Source organism: Equus asinus, chromosome 13 (genome assembly GCF_041296235.1).
Source record: "Equus asinus isolate D_3611 breed Donkey chromosome 13, EquAss-T2T_v2, whole genome shotgun sequence".
NCBI lineage: Eukaryota > Metazoa > Chordata > Mammalia > Perissodactyla > Equidae > Equus > Equus asinus.
In genome coordinates this window covers 57,273,796-57,296,295 of record NC_091802.1, presented here as the reverse complement: position 1 = coordinate 57,296,295, position 22,500 = coordinate 57,273,796, and the positions used below count along the sequence as shown (strand labels likewise).

Genomic DNA, 22,500 nt, shown 5'->3' with positions numbered 1-22,500 from the left:
CCTCACGCTCAGCCACCCAACCCAGGCCGGAGCCACGAGCTGGCGCTTCGTTCCTAAAGATGGCCCAGCAGCCCGTGCAGTGCAGGCGGCTCCAGCGGGTGGGGGCCGGGGTCCTCGTCTCCCCAGGGCCCCAGAGTTTAAACTTCTCCCCAGAATCCTGAAACTCCCCGAAGAAAGGGTGCCTTTCACTTCCCGCTGGGAGCCCGACTTTCCGCCTGCGCGGTGGGCGCCCACTGCTCGCTGGACAAACTACAGCTGGGAGGACCCCGTGTGTCGGTCGATGACCCAGACCGGCGCTGCCCAACAGAACGTGCTGTGCTGACGTAAATGTTCTATGTCTGCCCTGTTCCGCACGACAGCCACGTGTGGCTGCTGAGCGCTCATAACGTGGCCAGTGGCACCGAGGAACCACGTTTTTCATTTGTGTTAAATAATTAAGTGATTTCAACGTGAACAGGCCCACGCGCCGCCCGGCTGCCCTGTTGGACGGGGTCCGCTCCTCCTCCCCCCTCTCCTTGGAGACGTTGCATTCTCCGTAAACGTCTTCCCCGGAAGGCAAGCAAAGAGAAAGGCTGCTCTTCAGCCAAGGCGAAAGAAGGCTGACATTGCTATTTTAAACTTGCTTTTGGCCGACACCCCCAAACTTCCCCTATCAAGCTCAGCTCAGGAGTGTTTCCCGCCTGCCTGCGATGCGCCAGAGAGCGCCCAGCCAGGATCCGGCCTGTGGCCGTGGGGACACAGAAATCCCCGAGGCCAGCCTGCTTAGGGCTGTGACAGGTCAGGTTCACGTTACCCTGGAAAGAGAACGGCCTCTGAGGTGAGAGAGGGCAGGGCAATTCTGGAGCGGGGACCCACAGGGCAGCCAGAGCCATTGGGGCAGGAGGGAGAGGCTGGACGGGGGTCTGGGCCCACCGGGAGGCATCAGGACACCGGACTCAGTTTAGAGGGGAGCGGATCCTGCGAGCAGAGGGAACCGAGGGGTCGTTGATGTAAGAGGACCATGAGCAGGTCTGTTTTGTCATCACGTGGACAAGCCCATCGCCCGGTCCCTGGTGCGCAGGAGGGACTTGGCAAAGGCACACTGAATGCTGCTGGATGGGGAGGAGCCTCCGATGGGGAGAAGGGGTGGAGACCAGAGAGACTCCGAGGCCTGACCAGGACAGGGCCAAGACCATGGGGCAGCCCAACCAAGGGCCATTCGGGGAGAGGGCGAGTTCACAAGATCTTGGCAACCTGTTGACCTGGGATGCCGGGGGGGGGGCAGAGGTCAAGGATGACACAGAGACTTCTTGTTTGAGTCCCTGGGTGGATGGCAGGCTGAGACGGAGCAGGGGTCAGGGGGCGGGAGAGGAAGGAACGAGCCCAGGTGCAAGGACCACAGGCAGCTGGCATCTCTTCCCCGACCAGCTCCCTGCCAGACAGGCACCACCCTCCCTTGTGCCCACGTGCCTGGCACAGGGCACCCGGCCATTCAACCCACGTCCAGAGCAGCTATTCCGTGCGGGGCAGCATGCTGCGGTGTTAGGAGAAGCAGAGGAGAACAAGCTGGACAGGCCCTGCCCGGCCAGCATTTATGGTCTCCAGGGCTGATGACTGTTGGACAATGAGCGTCAGCAGTGTTAGGCTGGGAACTCACCGGGCGGGGCCCTAGGTGGCCTGGAGCAGGGCAGCCCCCTCCTGAGAAGGGATGTGTGAGCAGGGACAGAAAGATGTGGATGGGGAGGGGAGGTAGCCCCCAGGAGCACAGCCCTGGCAGAGCCCCGGGGATCACTTTGGGTACCTTCTTTTTGGTGTCCCCTGTAAGGGCAGAGACGCAGCCCAGGCAAGCAGCGTTGTAGGAGATCCTTCTGTGGGCAGAGCGTTGTCCAGCCACAGTAACCTGGTGGGACCTGTGGCTGCACTAACAAATCACCAGAAACTCAGGGGCTTAAAACCACCGAAAGTGATTCTAGAGGCAGAAGTCCAAGATCAAGGTGTCAGCAGGGCTGTGGTCCCCCTAGAGGCACTGAGGAAGACCCTTCCTTGCCGCCTCCAGCTTCTGGGGGCCCCTGGCATTCCTTGGCTTGTGGCTGCATCACTCCAGTCTCTGCCTCCTCCTCCTCCTCCTCCTCCTGTGTGTCTGTGTCTCCTCTCTTCCTGTAAGGACCCCAGCCACTGGATTCTGGGCCCAGACCAACTCCAGTACGACCTCATCTCAAGATCCTTAACTAGTCATGTCTGTAAAAGATCTATTTCCAAATCAGGTCACTTTCTGAGGTTCTGGGTGAACCAGACTTCTGGGGGGCACACTGTTCAACCCAAGAAGGGATGAGGGTGGGACTGGGGATGAGGCCATCCACCCCAGAGGGATCTGAAGGAGGAAAAGCAGGCCCAGCAACACGCCGGATGTCAGGGCAGAAGCAGAAGGCTCCAGGGATCCCAGCCGGGGGCAGAGGGGCAGGCTGGCCAGGCTGGGCCACAGGAGGTGAGGAAGCAGATCCCAGGAACACGCTGTGTGCGCTGTGGGAACCAGGGCAAAGGTCGGCCAGGCTGTGGTCTGGGAGGCCGCTGCCCAGGGAGGCTGCTGGAGGCGCAGAAAATGGGTGAGTGTGGGAAACAAACCGGAAGGCCACTTGTGGGGGCTGAGGGTGCGCATCCCCATAACCCAGCCCAGGGAAACCCACACGCGAGCACGGGACACACGAGAACGTTTCCAGCTGCATTCGTAACAGAGGAAACCTCTGGATCTCCTGCAACAGGCCGTGGGGTAGACAACTCTGTCTCCCCACAGAGGAACCCTCTCCTGCGGTCAACATAAATGAACGAAGCCACAGGGATCCGCGTGGGTAGATGTCGGTCATCCCGTTGTGTGGAAAAGCAAAGAGCAGCAGCCGACTCCCCCTGGACACACGACGTGAGGCTGCTGGTGCACAGGACAAGCGGTTCTGTTGTCTGCAGACACACAGCACAGACGTGCCCGCAGTGACCAGGCCTAAATTCAGACGAGGGGCTGCCTCGCCGGGAACAGATGGTGTGGAGAGAGTCGCCCAGAGGCTTCTTGTTTCTTAAGTGGGATGGTGGGCGCACAGGGGTTTTACTTATCACATTTCTTATACGGCCAACAGTTCTAACTTTTAAAAACAGGACAAAAAGTGAGTGAGCTTGTCAAGGGTTGACTGCGGGATAGTCTGTGCTGAGCGACCATGGCTCACGCCGCCAACAGCCAGCCCTGGCCTCGTCCCAAACACAACCCCGTGAAGAACCGAAAACAAAGGACGCAGCCCCGCACCACGCCCCCTCTGCCCCTCTCAGGGGGAAGCGGGGTGCAGGGTCCCACACACAGGAGGTCAGGCAGAGCGTGGGACAGAGGTCAGGCTGGGGGGAGGGGAGCAGCGGACGGCGGCTCTGAATGGGGATTCTGCAAGGGTCAGAGGGACTGGGGGGCCAGGAGGCTGGGGGCCCAGGAAGGAACCAAGGTCTCAACTGTTGGGAGGCAGGCATTCGAGACGGGAGCCAGGAAGACAAGGAGAGGGTGTCTGGGGCCAGCGCCCCCAGAGGCCCCCAGAGCAAGGATCTTGTGTGTCAGCAGGCGGTCCCACGCGAAACCCAGATCACTGGTCTGCAGCTTTGGGCTTTGGCAAATTATGCCTTAGGGTTCCAAACAGAGCCGTGGCCACAGCTGCCAAGTGCTGACGGCACAGAACTGGCCGGGCTGAGCACAGGGAAGCAGCGGCCAGAGGAGGCTGTGTCCACACAGCTCAGGGCACCAGCCTCCCAAGACCTCACCCCCAAGGCTGGGCCTCTCCCCAGGCCAACACAAAGCAAGGCCCCTAGACCCAGTCCAGCTGGTGGAAGGGAGCGAGACAGAGAAGCAGAGCAGCGCCAGAGGCAAGAGGCCCAGAGCAAAGTCCCCCAGAAACACAGCAGCGGCTGGGCAGCCCGGTGGTTAGCCCAGCGGCCTAACATAGCTGGTGGGGCAGAGCTCTCTCTTAACCACAGATGTGAGTCATTCAGCCGCCCTGGAGGCCTCCAGCTGGGCGTCACCCTTCCCTTCCCACACCCGGGCCTGTTCTGCACCGCAAGGGGCCTCATAGACACTCGTGTGGACATCGCAGCCTGCACATCTGCACGCCACCTCACGTCACCCCATGGGCCTTGGGCTGCCCAGCCCACCAGTGGGCGTCCCTTCTGGAGGACAGACCTGGGAAGAGGTTTACACTGGCCCCGGAAGTAGGCTCAGGAACATATGGGTACAGAATTCTGGGGTCCTGGGGGGCCAGCACGATCTACAACTGTCTAATTTCACAGCCACATGTACATATTAGGTAGAAAGTAATTTAAAATAAGTTAAATAATTCTATGCTAGTGAATGAATGAACAAAATAAACTTAGTATATACTTCAGGCGGTCAATAGTCACACGTAGGCTAGTGGCCGTGATAGTGGCCAGTGGAGAAATGGAACACTTCCACCATCACAGAAAGTTCCACAGGAGAGGACTGGTCCAGAAGGTAGGATGTGGGCTCCGGAGGAGGTGAGTCCCTTCATCTCTGGGCCAAACATCCTCTCCAAAAAGAGGCCACCACAACAAGCACACACAAAAAACAGAAAGCATAGCTTGGAGACGCCCACTGGGAGCCCACCTATCTGACGCTGTCTCCACTCTGTTCCCGGGTGGGCTCTGCACTTCAGCTCTGCAGGGCCATAGGGAGCAGGCACAGTGGTCCATGGACTGACCCAGCCTAGGGCTGCCCATGGTCAAAGCCACACTTCCATGGGGTGCCCATTGCCTCAGCACCCCGACTGGGGCAGCCCCCAGCATCCATCCCCCCTTCCTCTCCCCTCTGTCCTGCACTCACGGGCCTCTCGCTGTGCCCGGGGTGCCTACCTGCAGAGAGGTGAGTGGCCCCCACCCACACGAAGATCACCTCTGGCAGGGCTGTGGTCAACAGGCCTGAAACCCACTAGTATGGGAGCCATCAAAGGCAGCACCTCCCTGGGCAATGGGCAGGAGGCCCCACTTACCTGAGATGGCTACGTGGGCCTGGACCAGAAGAACAACCAGGGCTGAACAAGCCACTTACCTGGGCCAGTCAGGTCACCAAGCCTCCGGAGACGGCCGCTAGAGGTCCGAGTGACTCCTAAAGACAGGGGCAGAGGGCAAAGGTCACACAAGGCTGCTGCAAGACAGTTAACACTGGGTGTATCCTCGCCTCTGCTCCTGCCAGGGGCTCCAGAACCAGAAACTAGTCCTTTGTGGGGCCAGAGGCCCTCATCCTCCCAGGTACCACTGGACCCAGAGCGCCACCTGCAGTGACAGCTGCTGCCATCTGGATGCTGGCTGCTGGACGAGAACTGCGCCAAACCCTCTGCAGACATTTTCCCACCTAAGCCTCACTACCCCATTTTGCCAATAAGGGACCTGAATCCCAGTGGGGTTGAGTAACTTGCCTGAGGCCACAGAGCTACTAGGAGTTGAGCCCAGAATAAACCCAAGTCCATCCAACTCTAAAATCTGGGCTTGGCTCAAGTGTGCCAGACCACTGTGAATGTCAGGGACAGAGAGAGGGGCTGGCACCCCGTCAGGCACTGGCCAGTCCCCTGGTCTAACCCCCATCTGCCTGTCTTGTGAACGGGTGTTTCCTGGCACCCGGGTCCCTTCCCCAGCCCCCTTCACTCCCAGGGCTGGGGCAGAGCCAGGCTGGATTTGGGAGGGTGGAGGACAAGCTCTTCCCTTCCCTCCCCTCCCTGAGGGAACGAAAACAGAGCCAGGATTAATGCGGCCTCAGCCTCGTGCTGTACACACTCCCTCCGCAAAAACACTCCTCGGCCCAGCCAGCCCCTTGGAGAGGCTTACGGCAGGCAAGTCCCAACTCGAGGAGATTTGCTGAGGTGCTAAGCCGAGCAAACCCGAGAGGCTGCCAGGAGGGGTACCCGTGGGAGCAGCAGGCTGCCAGATCACGGCGCTCTGGGGGCGTGCCGCCGGGCCATCCTCAGGAGAGCTGCAGGGACAGCCCAGGATGGCCAGCAGATGCCTTCCCCAGACGGCAAGACAGGCTGGAGAAGGCAGCCAGGCGGACCCAGACACCTGGGGCTGCAGGTGCCATCGCCTGTCCCACAGCCCCCTGAGCGACTCTTGTAACATTCATTCATTCATTCATGCATTCCGCAAATCCACGCCTAAACTGACTGACCGGGAGTGGACGCAACCAGCATGGTTTCTAAAGGTTCAGAGGCCCAAGCAGGGCAACCTGCAGACCTCGCTTCATGGGCTCCTGGGGACGCACACCCTCTCCACATCTGCTGGATTTAGCAACAATAACAAAACGGGCACAGTCTGTCCTTCAGGGCCTGGCACGGACACAGACCTGCTCCTAAGCCTGGGCCTCTTTCTGAGCTCAGAGGACCCCAACATGTGCCCCAGTTTTAGCTGAACCCACCCATCGTGTAAACAACACTGTGAGAGAGGCACGGGGCATGAGTTCCAAGGGGACGTGAGCACCGGGGCCTGGAGCGCCCAGCGAGGCTGCAAGGAGACGGGGAGGACCAAGCTGACCTTTGAGGGAGGCTGGGAGGACGCTGTGCAGCCACAGCCACCTCCACTGGCCAGGGCTCTCGGACAGCCACGAGCTTGATGCCCAGTCTCCCACTCACTCAAACCAACGACCCCAGGAGGGGTGCTGCCACCCCCATTTTACAGATGAAATCGCACAGCTGTCAAATTCTCCTCAGAACCCCCAGCCTGACACCAGCCACATGGTGACCTCAACGGTTGACTGTACGTGTCAGGCTGACAGGGTCACGGGGCGCCCAGATGTTTGGCTAAAGACTATTTCTTTTCTTTTCTTTTCTTTTCTTTTTTGAGGAAAATTAGCCCCGAGCTAACTACTGCCAATCCTCCTCTTTTCGCTGAGGAAGACTGGCCCTGAGCTAACACCTGTGCCCATCTTCCTCTGCTTTATATGTGGGACACCTGCCACAGCATGGCTTGTCAAGCAGTGCCATGTCCACACCCGGGATCCAAACCGGCGAACCCCGGGCCACTGAATCGGAACGTGCGAACTTAACCGCTGTGCCGCCGGGCCGGCCCTAAACACTATTTCTGAGTGTGTCCGTGAGGGTGCTTCCGGCTGAGCTTAGCGTCTGGATCAGTGCACAGAGGGAAGCAGATCTGCCTGGTGTGGCGTGTGGTGGGCCTCAGAGGACAGAGGTGGAGGGGGGAGCAGGCTCCCTCTGCGGACCGACACGGGTCCTCTCCTGTCCTCACTCGGGACCTCAGCCGCTGGCTCCCCTGGGTGTCGCGCTCACAGATGGCAGACGGTGGTGGGATTCCTCAGCCTTCGTAATTACACGGACCAGTTCCTCAGGAGAAATCTCTCCTCCTCTCTCCTATCGGCTCTGTCTCTCTGGAGAACCCCAGACCACGGCTTCACACGGCAGACGTGAGCCTCCTTCCCGCGGGGCCTGCTTGGCTCTGGTGAAACGTCTGCTCTCAGCCAAGCGATGCAAAGCGCCCTTCCTGGGAGGGCCAACCCGAAGGCAGGGATTCCAGGTCAGCCCCTTGGGACAGAGAGCCTGGACCACTGCCTCAGGCCCGAAAGGGGCAGGAGGGTCCAGCATCTGCCTCCCAGAACTGACAGCCCCCTTACGACAAGAGAGGGTGGGCCGGGAGTGGCTCCGGTGGGCTGCCCAAGGCTGCTGGGAGGGCAGAGGAGTGGGTCTGGGCATCCCCCTGCCCAGCCGGCCTCACTTCCTCGACGGCTGTGACCTCCCTCCACACACCTACTGAGGGGCTGCACTGCATAAGACGACACATGAGAATCACCATCATCTGGCCCCACCCACACGCAGACAACGAGCTACTTCGAGGTCTGCTGTTCGGGCTGAGAGGGGCACCAGTGAGTGACAGCTGTGCCATAAATCCAATGAGTCCCCAGTATGGAAACAGCATGGGGTGAGGAGTGGAGAAGGAACAGACCCAAGATTCCTGTGGATTGAGTCACTTCCGGCTGCGACTCCCCCAGGCCAGCTGGACACCCACCCGTGCCCCCTGACCTGGCTTCCAGGCAAAGGTGAAAATGAAGAGGGTCCATTCAGGTTAACACCCTCCCTGGGCCCCCAGTATCTGATGACCAGGAGCCATTCTGGGCTCTTCTTCCCAAACCTGGGGGGATGGACATGGTAATGAGGAAGACAGCATCTGTCTCAGATTTCTTGGGGGAAGTTTTGCTTTTTTACACTGTTTATTTTTCTGACTTCCCAAAATGCGCGGCTGGTGCCAGGCAGCCCCTGGCACAGAGGAGATGCAAGGAAGGCTGGTTACTAAAACTGGAGGTGGCGCCCACGGTTCCGTGCTCGGAGCCACCCCCACCGCCACCCGGGGGAGACCCTAGGCCAAGAGCAGATGAGCTCCGGTCATCCTGCCCAGTCACCGGCCCGGCATCTGAGTCCAGCAAGGAGGCAACCGGAAGGGCCTCCGAGACATCTAAGGGCTCGGCCGTTCCAGTTGAGAATTGAGTTATTTTTATGTGATTTTAAAATAAAACATATTCACAGGAAAGAGGCGATCTGAAATTCAGCTGTCTGGAGTCATCCCAGACCAAATTATTTGAGTCCTCAGAGGCCAGGGAGGCAGGAGAGTCCAGAGTCGGAGGAACAGGGCTGGAATCCAGGCCTCCCCACGTGCCAGCTGTGGCCCCGGAGAACTCTCTCCCCAAGTCTCAGCGTCCCTGTCTACGAACGGGACACAGAGGGGTTCACTCACAGTGACTGAGATCGCAGGAGGCCACACATTACGGGCACTTCGCACAGGGCCTGGCACGAGATACGCACCCAATAGACGACGGTGTTATTATCACCAGTAGTATATGCATTATAATAATATTACTGTCATTATTATACACCAGGCACACACACCAGCCTGGAGCCAGCAATCTATACGGGAATTAACAAGGCTTGGCTGCCCTGTGCTGATGCATCTCAACAACGTGTGAGTTAGAACCAAGGCACGAGTTACAGCCTGGGCGCTGCCACCCCCAGAAAGGCTGCCGGGATTCTCCTTGACGCCCTCCCCACTAAGGGAAGTCAACCCTCCCCACGCCAGGCCTCCAGGGCGGAGGGCAAGTTACAGGAAAACGGGGCAGTTTCCCAGACCCAGAGAAAACAGTCAGCACTCGGGGGCTTAGAATCTTGGTGCCCTCCCAGCCCTGGCCGTGCCCAGGAGTCCTGGGCCAGAGGAAAGGCTATTTCGTAAATGTTCACGAACTCCAGGCCAGTGACAAACGCCAATAAAGTTTAACATGTGGAGGCCACGAGATTAAAACACACTTCAGATGAGACAAGGCAAAAGGCAGCAGAAAGCAGGGAGTGCGGACAAAGAAATCACAGCATCTCAAAGCAGGAAGGAAGGTGGCCAGACAAGGAGAGGGGCTCCTTGGTCCTCAAGAAGAGAGTGCTCCCGGGGCGAAGGGGGAGGGGGGAGGGCACCTGGGGATGCCTCGGGAAGCACCTTCCTTCTAGAACCGGAATTCGGAGTCCCTGATGGCAGCACCCACTTCCAGGTGCCCTGCTGGCACCCTCCCCACACGTCGCCATGCTTCCGCCAGGGGCAGCCCCACTTGGCACGGGAGCCCCACAGATGGGTGCTGGCCCACGTGTCCAAGAGCCTGGACGCTTGTCTCCCGGGTTTTCCCCTGTGCACAGAATCTGGGGAGTCTGGCTAGGAGAGAGGACACAGTCGGGGTGAACGCCTTTTACTTTCTCCTTTCAACCACGTTTTGATGATGGAAGCTAGTCAATTACAAGGTTGAAATGGTTACACAGGCACTGAGAACCTAAACAGACTCTCAGTTAAGGCAGTATCATCATCGTACTATTATCATGTACTGACTGGAACGCCATGCGCCGCATCTGATCTCCTCATGGAGTCGTGGAGCCACGGTCCCCACCCACGATCAGGGCAGATGTCCCCAACCCCTCTGGGGTCTCCCACAGCCCAGACACCTTAACCAGAGGAGGGGGCAGAGCAGGAATCAGGCTGTCCCTGGGGGAGGGTGACAGTCCTTCTGCCAGTCAAAAAGTCATTGTTTTCTCAAAAGGGAGCTTTGCAGGAAGAGGTACCGTGAAAACTCGGCACAAACATCCATTTTCAGTAATGACGAGAGTCTATCTACAGAAAAGAATCAATTCTTAATTTTTTCCTAAAACTCATAAGACAGTCCCTCAGGAAAGGACAGGGTCACAGCAACCTTGGCCAGAAGCCACCTGCCCCTCCCCGGCTGCCCCCTCCCCCTTCGAGCCCAGGATGGTGGGAACCCCCAGGACACACAGTCTTCACCCCCTTCTTCCACGGCTCATTTGCTCAGAGAGCTGTGAAGGGCTGGATCAAAGTCAAGGGTTGCGGAGGGGGGTGAAAGTCAAACTCCAGGCTTATCTCGAGAAGAGCCTGAGATCAGGAGATAACGCCCAACCCACCCCACCACCCTCTGGCTCCCCCTCCCCCACCCGGTCAGGTGAGCACTGAATAGGTGCGCTAGGGAGGGGGGACGAGACCCTCCTGGTGATGCCCAAGCGCCCCCCATCCCCACCCCAGCGCAGGGCACCTTCCCCTCCCTTAAGGGAACCAATTTATTCATCCACAAGGTGAGGAATCCTCTAGCCTTTGGGAACGTGCTCCCACAGGAGACCAAATACTGCAGAAAGCTGTGTTTTCAGCAAAGCCTTGGGCCTTGAAGCCAGGGGTTCTAGTCCCTTCCCTGACTCTGCCCTGCCCCGCCACTCCCCGTCTCCAGTGGAGGGGGTGCTCCCAGCCCACAGTCCACACAGCCACGAAGTGCCACCCAGGGTGCGAGTCCACCCCAGCCCTTCCTGCGTCCTTGGGCAAGTGTTCAGTCTCTCTGAGCCTCAGTTTCCATATCCACAAAATGCAGACTCATGGAAATATTATTGAGCATCTACTCTGCACCAGGCACTGTTCAAGGAGCTGGGAAGACAGCAGGGACCAAAAGTGACCTGGCTGCTCTCTTGGCGGCACTCACAGCCTAGTGAGGAGCCAAGCCCAGTATCCGGCTCACAGGGTCACAGGTTAGGGAAGGGTGCCAGCAGCTCACGCATGCGGAGGGCTCTGCCACATTAGGCAGCAGGCAGCAGCATCACAGCATCTGAGCCGACCGCAGGCTCAGAGCCCTTCCCTCAAACGTTCACCAGGTGGGCGTCTGGACTCTGGGTCCCACTCATATAAAATACATTGCTGTACAAAATACAGGACACTCAGTTAAATTGGAATTTCAGATAAACAACCAATAATCTTTAAGCATAAGTATATCCCCCCCATTCCTTGCCCTTCCCAGGCTCTCCTTTTGGCAGCAGGAGAACTGGCCCCCCCAGGCTGAGGTTCCCAGGTCCCCAGGGCTGCTGGCTGTGGGCTGGGCTCAACCAGTGGGAGGCTGTGGCAGGGATGGGAAGGTGGGAGCAAGAGACAAGCAGAGCAGCTCTTTGCCGTCTCTGCCCTGGAAGGTGTCCCCCCCCACAGCAGGTTCTGTCCCTTCTGAAGCTGCAGGTCCTGCCGGACAGGCTTCCCTCTGTTGAGGCTCCCGTCAGGTGACCCTGGTCCCCAGACTCTGGGAGCACAAGCTCCTCCCTCGGACCCTCTGATCCGGGGATCTGACCCTCTGCCCCACTGCGCATCTCTAGATCTAGGGCCGGAAGCTCCAGGGCCCTTGGCTGGCGAGCGTCCCTTTTGAGGCACTGAGAAGGGCCTCACGTCTACACGGTCAAACCTTTTCCTCAAATTTGCAAGACAGAAAATATTTTAACTCCAATCAGTTAAGATCGCCATCTAGATCCACTCAGACCTCGTGCCCCCTAGGCCTGCTCCTGTGTAAGACCCCAGTGGAGGGACTGCTGGCTTCTGGGGGCTCCCGCTAAGAAGAAGTTGAACTGGAAAGATCTTTAGTTTGGATTTAGTTGGGTTATAATTACGTAGTTCAGTTATTTCCACATATTGCTAAGTGACTGCTGGTCGTCCCAACGAGGAAGTCCAGGAAGACACCTTTCACTTCCTCTTCCAAACCTCTCTACCGCGCAGGGTCAGAAGGGTTAGCCTTGAATGCATCCTGCAGCGCCTGGTGCCAGAAACGCGGGCAGCCAGGGAGAAGCAAGATTTGAAACGTATAGAGCCAGAAGCTTGTCTATGGAACATTGTTCCAATCACCAGACACAAAGTTGTAAGCAGAGAATTCAATTCTCTTCAATGTTGAGTCAAAACAAAGTATCTGGTCAGAAATAAATGCAAGAACGTATCCCATACAGTCATCAATGCCCCATACTTTTCTATTTTTTTTCTTGTTGGGAATTACATAAATAGGATTTATCAGAATCCTTGAGTTTTTAGGGCAAAAACCTGTAGCATACCATAAACTCTGTGTGAAGTCACACTTTTCCACGCATCCCAACTACCGCAAGTAAAAAATAAATTTTGATCAACCAGGCAGATGAATTAACTTTCTATTCTCTCAAAAGAAAATGATACTACAAAGTCATCATATAAAGAAGTGATCAGAGAGTATGCAGTCAAAAAAAGTAGGAAAAAAATTACTTTGGAGATAGGAAAAGTAGTTTGATAAAAACGTGTTGTTTTTCTGGATTTTGCGATGCTTATGGTGTTTGCCCACTGTTTAAAATTTATAATTGGTTGTTATTTATTTTCTCATTCTAAACAAATAACCACGTTCACACCTTTAAAGAGTCATATGACCCCCACACCCTGGACCTCCCCGAGTGCTTCCTTCTGCCCGATTTGGCTTTTCTGCTCTTCCGCCATCTGTGTAACAACTCCCAACATTTAAGTCTTTCTGTTCTAAATCCTCAATACACACGCCATGAACAAACCACACACATGAGAAAGAAGAGTAGACTAACAAAGCAGGGCCATGCACCAAAGGGAAAATCACGGACAACGTGGAGGATGGTTAGCAGTTGGAAATTGCTGACCACAGCAAAAAGGAGCCCAGGAAAATGGCCCAGAATACAGGGAAAGTCTTTGAGCCCCGCTGCTTAACAGGCCCCTGAGTCGCCAGAGTCAGACATGTTCACTCAGACTTTAGATGGAAGCTATAGATTACAGCAAGGCAGTACCACAGAGAGAGGTGGGGACCCTGGGAGGACTAGGAAAATGGGGAGGTGAGCGAAACAAAATGGCGACCAAGGACTGTAGGCTGACAGCAGCACTGGCACCTGGTGGTTCCAGAAGAAATCTCTGCACAAGGAGCCAGGCAGCAGCACAAATGATCCCCAGGAGAGGTGGCCGGTCACCTGGGCGACTGGCTCATCTCCAAGACAAGGGCATTCAGGCTGACTCAGGGAAGCAGAGAGACACCTCCGAGGGTCCAGATGCATCCTGTAGGGGCCCAAGAAGAGACGGAGGGAAGGAGAGGAGAGAAGGTGGAGCCCCTGGCCTCACACGCTGCAGAGAGAGGAATCAAGGACTGCAGGCAAGAGGCCCGAGTTTCTAAACGATGAGTAAGCCCTGCGACTCCTCAGCGGCTCTAAGCAGGTGGATGACCAGGGCAAAGGGCACCTTCTGTTCACTAAACCTCTTCATAAAATGCTATTGTAAGAACACTCATCTGGTTTTGGGGGAAATCCCAGGAATGCTGACAAAAGGACCTATCACGGGCAATATTTTATTAAATTAGTTACCTGGAGAATTTCCAGCATCCAACCTGCCCATGACCCACAGCTATAAGCAAGGCTGGCGCCACATCCTCAGCCCGGCACAGCACCCTCGCTCCAGGGTCAGAGGCCCAGGTCATCGAGGGAGAGCGTCTATGTCAGGCCGCTTAAGAGCACGGTAAGAGGATGGTTAAGTGAATTAGGGACCATCCTCTCTGAAGAGCCATTCAGGTGTAATCACGGAATCCATGCAAGAGATCTGATTTCAAGTGCAAAGAGCAGAATTTATGCAGCCGGCCCCGTGGCCGAGTGGTTAAGTTCGTGCGTTCTGCTTCGGCAGCCCAGGGTTTCGTGGGTTCGGATCCTGGGTGTGGACATGCCACTGCTCATCAGGCCATGCTGAGGCAGCGTCCCACATGCCACAACCAGAGGACCTACAACTAAAGTACACAACCATGTACCAGGGGGCTTTGGGGAGAAGAAGAAAAAAAAAATTTTTTTTAAGAGCAGAATTTAAAACGGTCTGTACAGGGTATATGCAACTCTGTTTAAAGGGAATATGCAACTCGATATAACTTTGATAGTGAAATCATGTGTCCCGTACCTGTGGAGACAGGACTGAGGGAGTACAAAACACCATGTCACAGCCGAGGGGACTGGAGAATTTGTCCTTTTAATTTCCTGTTCACATTGCTCACCAGTAAGTAATGGACAACAACCGGGAAAAAAAAAAAGCAAAAGAGAAAGAATAGATATGCAGTGGATTTTATTTTATTTATTTATTTTTTTAGGAAGATTAGACCTGAGCTAACTACTACCAATCCTCCTCTTTTTGCTGAGTAAGACTGGCCCTGAGCTAACATCCGTGCCCGTCTTCCTCTGTTTTATATGTGGGACGCCTGACACAGCATGGCTTGCCAGGCGGTGTCATGTCTGCACCCGGGATCTGAACCGGTGAACCCGGGGCCGCCGAAGCAGAACGTGCGCACTTAACCACTGTGCCACCGGGCCGGCCCCACCCCGTGTATTTTAGAAAGCTTTCCTTAAAAAAAAAAAAAATGTAGTGCAAAGGTCTGGCAGCTGAAGGGCCAGCCCCCAGCTACCAGGAAGGCACTGCCATCCAGAATGACTCACTCCCCAGAGCCGAGGCTTTGCCACACCTCGGCCCCTGACGCCCGGGGCAGCGTGATGCCAGCGCTGACGAGAAATCCACCGCCTCCTCGTCTCCAGCCCCAGGATGCCGCCACCATGTGCACTTGGCTCTTCTTCCACCGCCTGACACCCCCACGTGTCTACACCTGTCACCCCCGCACAACAGCCCCACGCCCACCTCGACATACACGTTTGACCCTGTGGCCGCAGAGCCAAAGTCACGCATTTATTAGAGTTTTGCAAACCACCCCCCAACTGCCCCAGGTGGACCAGCCCAGTCCTCAACAGGCTAAAAGCCACCAGGGGTTGGATTTCACCCACTTCCAAGTGGCTTGGGTTACAGCAGCCTTATTCTCCTGCTGGGATGAGATCCTGGGTGGAAACAGGAGGCCGTTTACGGGAAGGCGGTGAAAGCCCCAGGATGCAGATCAGATTGATGTGAAGGACAAGCCCCGAGGCGCCCTGTCAGCCGCCTCTGCCCAGCCCTTCCTGGTAACCGCTCGCAGGGAGCCGTCCCCAACCTGGGCAGACAGTCGCCACTGCTCGAGTTTCAGCTGCTGCCCCAACATGCCTGGCCCGGCTGGGACAAGGGCCCAGGCGCAGCTCTCAGGGACTTCCACGGCTGCCATGGCCAGCACCCTGGTTCCCAGGTGCAGCCTTGAGGGGCCCAGAGCGTCCCGGCCACAGCCCAGGCTGCACTGCATGCCCTTTGAACTGGCCGGGGGGAGCAAGGCCCCCCAGGAGCCAGAAAGAAGACAAAGTATCCCCCCATCCATCACAGCCCCCATCTCTGAAACCCAGGCCAGGGAGGGCGGAGGACGCTGGAGGACGCCGTTCTCCAAGGGGAGTGAGCTGAAGCAGAGGCCTTCCCAGCCCTCCTTGCTCCACCCAGTGCTTCGAGGGCCCTTGGGAAGCCGGGGCCCACACATGTAGGCTGCAGTGGCCACTCAGGGTCCCTTCCCTCTGTCACAAAAAGCTGCTGGAGGCCTCAGGCCAGCTTCGCTGGGAAGATGACTGTGCCCTGTGTTCCTGCCAGAGGGGGCAGGCAGCCAGGGCCTGAGGGCCGCCCTGGGCTCCGGGATCACCTGGTTCCCGCCACTGCCCCTCTTCCTGTGCTGGAGGCTTGCAGACTGCCAGCAGTCACGCTTCACTGAACCAGGTCAGATCAGGCCCGGAACAAAGCTCAGCTGTTGCAGGGCTTCCAAGAAGCCACTGACAGCAAGACGCCCGGGAGCCGCCACCCCCTCTGCTGGCAGCAGCTCAATGCACCCTTCACGCGGCTGCAAATGGACCCGGGCCCAGGGCAGGGACAGGGAGATAAGACAGAGAAACTGGGCTGGGAGCAGAGTGACACACTCACCCTGGAGGCCCAAAGCCAGGCCACCCGTCCAGAGCTGTGCTGAGAGCCGCTGGGTTCCAGGAAGGACACACGGAGCTGGCACTCAGCAGCGCCCAGTAGACGCTTCTGGAATGAATGACTGAATTCACAGGGAGAGAGAAACAGGCCAGGAAGCTTGGGGAGACGGGCAGCCCCCGGCTTAGCAGGGGTGCTGCCGCAAAGCCAGCAGAGTGCTGGGGCCCGGCGGGGAAGGGGCAGAGGCAACCAGCTCACCGGCCTTGGGGACCCTTCAGTGCTCCCATGGAAGCTCAGAGCCCCACAGGCCTGGGACCATAGGTGACCCAGGCCTGACTCCAGTATCTGCCACCTTGGGGCCCTGCACCCACCAGGATAAGACTCCCTTCGGTGAGTGCTTCTGAACCAGGCAACCTCTGGCAGCTGCCATTGGGACTCTCTGGCCGAGGTCTTTCCAGGAGACCAAGTCCTTTAACATGGGGGCTGTGATCTTGTGTGCTCCACGCAGGCCCCCGGGGGCTTCAGCCATCAGTCAAACTCACTGATCCCTATAAATCCTCAGCCACGCCTAGAGCCAGGGTGCTCCAAGGTAACCGCTCCAACAAACAGAGGCCTAGAAACCCAGCAGGTCACCTCCGTCCCCACCCAAAGGCTCACACCCCTTGGGCCCAGGGCTGCTCTCCAGCCCTCCCTCCCCCAAGGCCACCAGCTGGATCCGCCCAGGAGCTGGCTCTGTGGCCTCTGGGCCGGGCCGGCACTGGTGTATGCTGAACCTCGCTTATCAAGTACATCTTAAGCAAACGGCAGAGCCCACGCAACACTGCCCAGGGACAAACAGCGGCGTGGAAACAAGGTCCCGCCTCCAGGCCCCATCCATGTGGGGCCAGCTGGGAAAGGCGGAAGTTCTGAGGAGAGCGGCTCAAAGAGACGGGTCGGGGGCGGAGAGTGCCTCCTTCCTGCTCCTGGGGTACCTGGGTCCTCAGGTGCAATGTCGTCTGCTGACATCACCTGGGAGCTCCAAGCACACTGACAGCCCCCGCTTCCACCTGGACGTGGACTCCAGACCACTGCACCTGAGCAGCAATCCCCCACTCCTCCTTACCTGTCCTGGCTTGAACTAGTCACAAGGGGGTCCGGGGAGAATTGGGCTGTCTCAAACTCAGAGGTGTTGCCAGGTGCATGGCACTCGGCTCTTGGAAACACTCTAGGCAGGCTGGGGAGATGCGGACCGGCAGGTGACTGGTCTGGGGCGAGCCAGAAGTGCAGGCAGGCAGGCCACCCATGCCTGAGCCTGCCTCCCTACCCCACAACAGGCCGGGAAGAGGGCTGGCCCCAGGACTCAGGCTCAGCCAGCTCTCCCATGACTGGGGGACCCTGGGGGTCCACAAGGCTCCACGATCCTGGGCACAAGGATGACGGAGTCACAGACCAACCGCATGAGGTGGCCCCTTCTCCGGGCCCAGGTCCCCTGCATGAGCCAGAGCAGCAGGCCCGGACGTGAGGATACAGAAGCAGCGCGCACAGGCGTGGGAGGGGCGGGAGGCAGGGAGAGGAGAGGAAGGAACCCGGCCGGGCGCCCTTGCCGCACCCCCTACGGCGCCCCGGGCCGAGCTCGCTGGGACAGTGCCCTCTGAGGGCTCAGCTCCTCTCCCTTCCCAGAAGTCAGCTCCTGGGCGCCCCGGGGACTGAGCGGGCGTAGTCTCGGGCTTCCTCCGGGTGCGGCCTCCAGCTGGCCAGGGCCCCTGGAGAAGCCGCCAGCGCAAAGCTTTCCAACCTTTGGGGTAGGGCCAGGTCCCTCTTTGGGAGACTCCTGAAAGCCACAAAGAATCTCAGAATCACCCCCAAGTGCACACACAGACCAATTTTACCCTCCCCCCATTTCTGTGGCTCTTGGGCCTCAGGATGGTGCCCCTCTGTACCACTGAGGATCCCCAGGGGAGCAAGAGCCACTGAAGGCAAGCTTCGTGTGACCCGGTGTGCAACGGAAGCCCCAAACTCAGAACACCAGGGAAGCAGAGGGGTTCAGACGGCGGCCTGCTCCAACACCAGGCGCTGGGCGAGACAGCCCGGGCCATGCTCCCGGCTCCATACCAGCAGAGGGACAGGGAGGGTGCTGGCCGCTCCGGGGCATCCTGGCAAAAGCAGTGACACAGCCTCCTCATCCTTCTACTGCTGATAAGGATACACAGCTCCCGAGTGCTAGAGAAGGCACTTTTAAGCCTTTTATGTAGGAACTCATTTAATCTAACAACAAATTAGCATCGTCCCTGTTTAACAAATGAGACACACGAGATTAAGCACTTTGCCCCACAGCGAGGAGGGGCCAGCCTAGGATTTAATTTCAGGAGCCCACGTGACTGACCACTGGGTCGCACTGTCTGTAGACGTTGGAGGGACAGGCGAGGCGCATCCAGGAGAAGCCTGGAGCAGAACTGGGGCTGCTGCATAGAGCCTGTCCTGACGCACCCACCGGGGGCCTGCAGCCCCCATCCGGGCCTTTCCTTTGTTCCCTGCCGGGTAAGACCCTTTTTACTCTCCACCAACTCAAAACTCCTCCTTCCTCAAGGCCCAGCTCAACCTCGCCTCCCTCTAAAACTTCCCATGAGGCCCACGCTCCTCCTTCCAGGGCATTCAGAGCCCAGACCGCTTGCTCGCTTGCAGGGATGCTAACGAGCCACTGTCTTGCCTGCATCCTGTGAAAACGCAAGTTCCCTCCAAGCAAGGACCACGTCTTTTCATCACCTTTGCGCCCTCAAGGCCCTGGTTGTACGTGCCCCACACACAGCATGTGTTCAGTGAACGTATACAGGCCCAAGGCCCTCGGAATCCCCCAAAACATATCTAAAAAATTTTCCCCCTTTCAGAGACTCAAAACCAGCTCAAACCAAAGGGCTCAGATCAGCTCTACTGAGAACATTATAATCACTCCACTTATTTTCAAGCCCACAGATATCCAGAAGCAAGAATCCCACTCAATCCAGGCGAGGAATAGAAGCCTTTCTGGTTGTCCTTGGATTTGGGACACGGCGGGATGTTTCACATCGTTTGCTGCTTTCCTTAATTTCATGGCCCCGATGCCGCTTAGGAGTCAGTCTGACGTCTGCAAAGCGCCCCTACTTTGAATGGGGCAGGGCGGCCACCAAGGACCTGGCGCACTCTCAGAACGGGCCAAGAGGCCTCCTCCCCGGGCCAGCCCCCTCCAGCCCGACCCACACTGCAGCAGTGACCCAGCTCGCCCTGGACCGCTGCCAGGAGGGGAACCAACTGGAATGGTCCAAGCCCTCCCCGCTCCCACCCTCCAGGGCCCTGCCCCTGTAGGTAAACACGGGAGCACGGAGGCTGCCTCCACGAGAGCTGGCTCCTACTCACCCCAGAAACTCCACTTTCACCTACTGCAAAAAGCGTCCCCCTTTTTTGTTTAATTTACCTGGGGGGAGGTGGGAGGGGTGGAGGAGAAGAGACATCAAGTCTGCTTCAGAGGCCCACTGGCACCTGTGTTGGAGGGTCTCAAAGTGCCCCCAGGAAAAGGCCAAGGCCCTACAACCTGGGAGGACCCGACTCACCCCTCTGTCCAGACCCCTCAGCAGGAGGGGAAGCTCAAGGAGCTGAGGGCCAGAGCGAAGAGCCAGCCCAGGCCACGCTGGGCCAGCGATCACAGGGAAAGGGCCGCACACGGCCGCGATGCCCACAATCATCTCAAGCATTTGGAGCATGTTAGGGAGGGAGGCAGGCCAAGCGCCAAACCCTGGCCTATGCCACCTGGCAGCACCCTCCTCCCCCACCACTGCATCGACGTGCCCACGCTGCCGAGACAGAGCTGCGTTCAGGGCGTCTGGAGGGCTGTGCCATCTGCAACAAGGGGGTGAGGGTTGAAATTCTAAGCCACTGACCCAGAAGGGTACTTTAGGGGAAGTTCTGAGTAACCCTCTTTGAGACGAGTTATTTATTTTCTTTATTTCTTTATTTTGGTGAGGAAGACTGGCCCTTAGCTAACATCTGTGCCAATCTTCCTCTACTTTGTATGTGGGACGAAGCCACAGCGTGGCTTGATGAGCCGTGTGTAGGATCCGAACCTAGGAACCCTAGGCTGCCGAAGCGGAGTGCCACTGGGCCAGCCCTGAGATGAGTTATTCTTTATTACTCATTTTGGTTCCTGAATGTGGAAAGTAGGAGGAGACTGAAAAATGGCTCAAAGGCAGGAGGAAGCCCCAAATGACCTCTTCAGCTCCAATGAAGTCCCATGATCCTGTCTTCTTATCAATAAAAATTAATTCATGAGCCCTTGGCAGAAAACTTCACATCCAAACAGACTGAGGGAGGAACAGAAAGAGAAAAGTCTGCAGCACGAGCAGAAGAGCAGGTGCCACTTATCATCTGAGGACCAAGGAGGATGACGGATCCTTCCTGGATTCTTCTGGGGAAGACCACAAAGAAAAAAAAGAAAGGAAAAAGGGGCCGGCCCTGGGGCTGAGTGGTTAGTTTCCCGCGCTCCACTTCGGCGGCCCAGGGTCTGGGTGGTTTGGATCCTGGGCGCGGACACGGCACCGCTCATCAGGCCATGCTGAGGCGGCGTCCCACATCCCACAACTAGAAGGACCTACGACTAAGATATACAACTATGTAGTGGGGGGCTTTGGGGAGAAGAAGAAAGAAAAAAAGATTGCAACAGAGGTTAGCTCAGGTGCCAATCTTTACAACAAAAAAAAGGAAAAAGAATGGCAATGTGGATTACCCTTAACCTGCCCTGCGAGGCTTGTGGCCTCAGTGTGCCCATCTGTGAAATGGAATTTCAGAGTACCAGAGGAGAAACGCTTTTATGAAGGATCCTGAGCGCGTGATGAGACCCAGTCAGGTGTGAGGTCAGACCTGCTAGTGGGGTTAGGATGCCGGTACACGGACGGCACCCGGAGACCCAAAGACCAACCCGAGCTGCCAAGCCCGGGTGCTGCTGGACGGTCCCATCTGGCCAACTTCACTCCACTGGGTAGAAAACAACAGGAGTTCATCTGAAGACAGGACTCTGCGGCCTGGACCACCAGCCCCGGAGGCTGAACCCCAGGAAATCCTCCACCCAGGCCCCTTCCCCATACACACACACGCACACGCATCCCGACCGGCAGCGCCTGGAAAGTGAGCGATTCCAGCGGGGGTGCAAGGGGCAGGAGGGCGAGCGGGAGGGACGGCCAGCCCAGCGGCCCCCACAGCGGCCCCTCCAGGCACCTGAGCGAGCAGCGCCTGACAGACAGTGGCAGGGGACCCTTGGCCAAGGTCAGAAGCGGGGCCATGCCGTGCAGGGGTCAGAGGGCGCGTGCCCCAGGACTCAGCACTGGTGGTCCCGGACAGGCGAGCAGACCCCACGGGCTCGCAGCGGCGACTCGGAACAAAGGGAGCGCCAAGTGCGTGGAGAGGCTCAACGCCTGGAGGGCCCCTCGATCCCGATCCGGGGAGAGGGCTGTGTCACCTGTCCCGGTACGAAGGTCCCACGCGCCGAAGCCCGCCCCAGGAGACCGGGGACCCGTTCTGCTGCCGGGGCACCTCGCCCACCCACCACCGCCTCCGCTCAGGTCCGAAGGGCTCCTCCCGGGACGACCGCTCCCCGCCGGGCGCGCGCCCACCTGAGTACGACTTCTTCATGGTGCCGCCGTGGCCGCCGCTCCCAGGCAAGTGTGGCGGCGAGGCCGCGGGGCGCGGGCTCCCGGGGCGCGGGCTGCTCCGGGGCCGGGAGGGGAGGGCCCGGGCGGGGACGGGGGCGGCCCGGCCAGCCCCGCCCCGCCCCGCCCCGCCCCGCCCCGCGGAGGTGCGCGAGCCCCGGCCCCGCGCGGCGCTGCACCTGGCGGAGCCCGCGGGCCGGCCCATCGCGACTCCGGCCGGGAGGGGCGCGGCCCCGCGTCCTGTCCTGCGCTCGCCCCGGCCCAGCCCGGCGCGGCCCCGCGGCCCCTGCGCTGCAGCCCGGTCGCGGGGTGTCCGAGGGGGGCGTCGCCGTGGTGGCCCCACGCCCCGGCGGTTCCGCGCCAGCCGCCACACCCCTAGGCGCGAGTGGTTCGCTCCGGGGCGTCGCAGCCACTTCGCAGTTCGGAGTCCGATCCGGGCGGGGCCGCGCCGGGGGGCCGCGGGAGGCGGAGCGACGCTGGGGGCGGCTGCGGGCGGGCCGCGGGGCTGGGCGGTGGCCCCTCGGGCGCAGCGCTGGGGGTCGGAGCCCGGAGGCCGGCTTAGCGGACCAGGGCGGGGTGGGCGGGGTACCGCACCTGTGCCGCTAGTTTTCTGGCAATCAAGAGAGCACACTGCATCACTGCATCGACTCCTCCGAAGCGCTGGGGCCTCGGTTACCTCCTCTGCAGAATGGGT

General features: G+C 58.5%; 1 protein-coding gene across 2 annotated transcripts in view; it reads right to left on the bottom strand.

The window, feature by feature from the left end:
- Nucleotides 1-22,276, bottom strand: part of SEPTIN9 (septin 9) — a 161,332-nt gene extending 139,056 nt beyond the window's left edge. Inside the window, exons 1-2 of one of the 2 annotated variants that reach the window (XM_044745794.2) lie at nt 21,771-22,276; nt 5,063-5,119 (exon numbers count right to left, since the gene is read on the bottom strand). In XM_044745794.2, coding sequence (XP_044601729.2) covers nt 5,063-5,119; nt 21,771-22,011 — 298 coding nt within the window. In that variant the 5' untranslated portion in view covers nt 22,012-22,276. The remainder of the gene's footprint in view (nt 1-5,062; nt 5,120-21,770) is intronic. The other variant, XM_070483697.1, reaches the window with a different exon arrangement.
- Between the last annotated feature and the right edge of the window lie 224 nt (nt 22,277-22,500).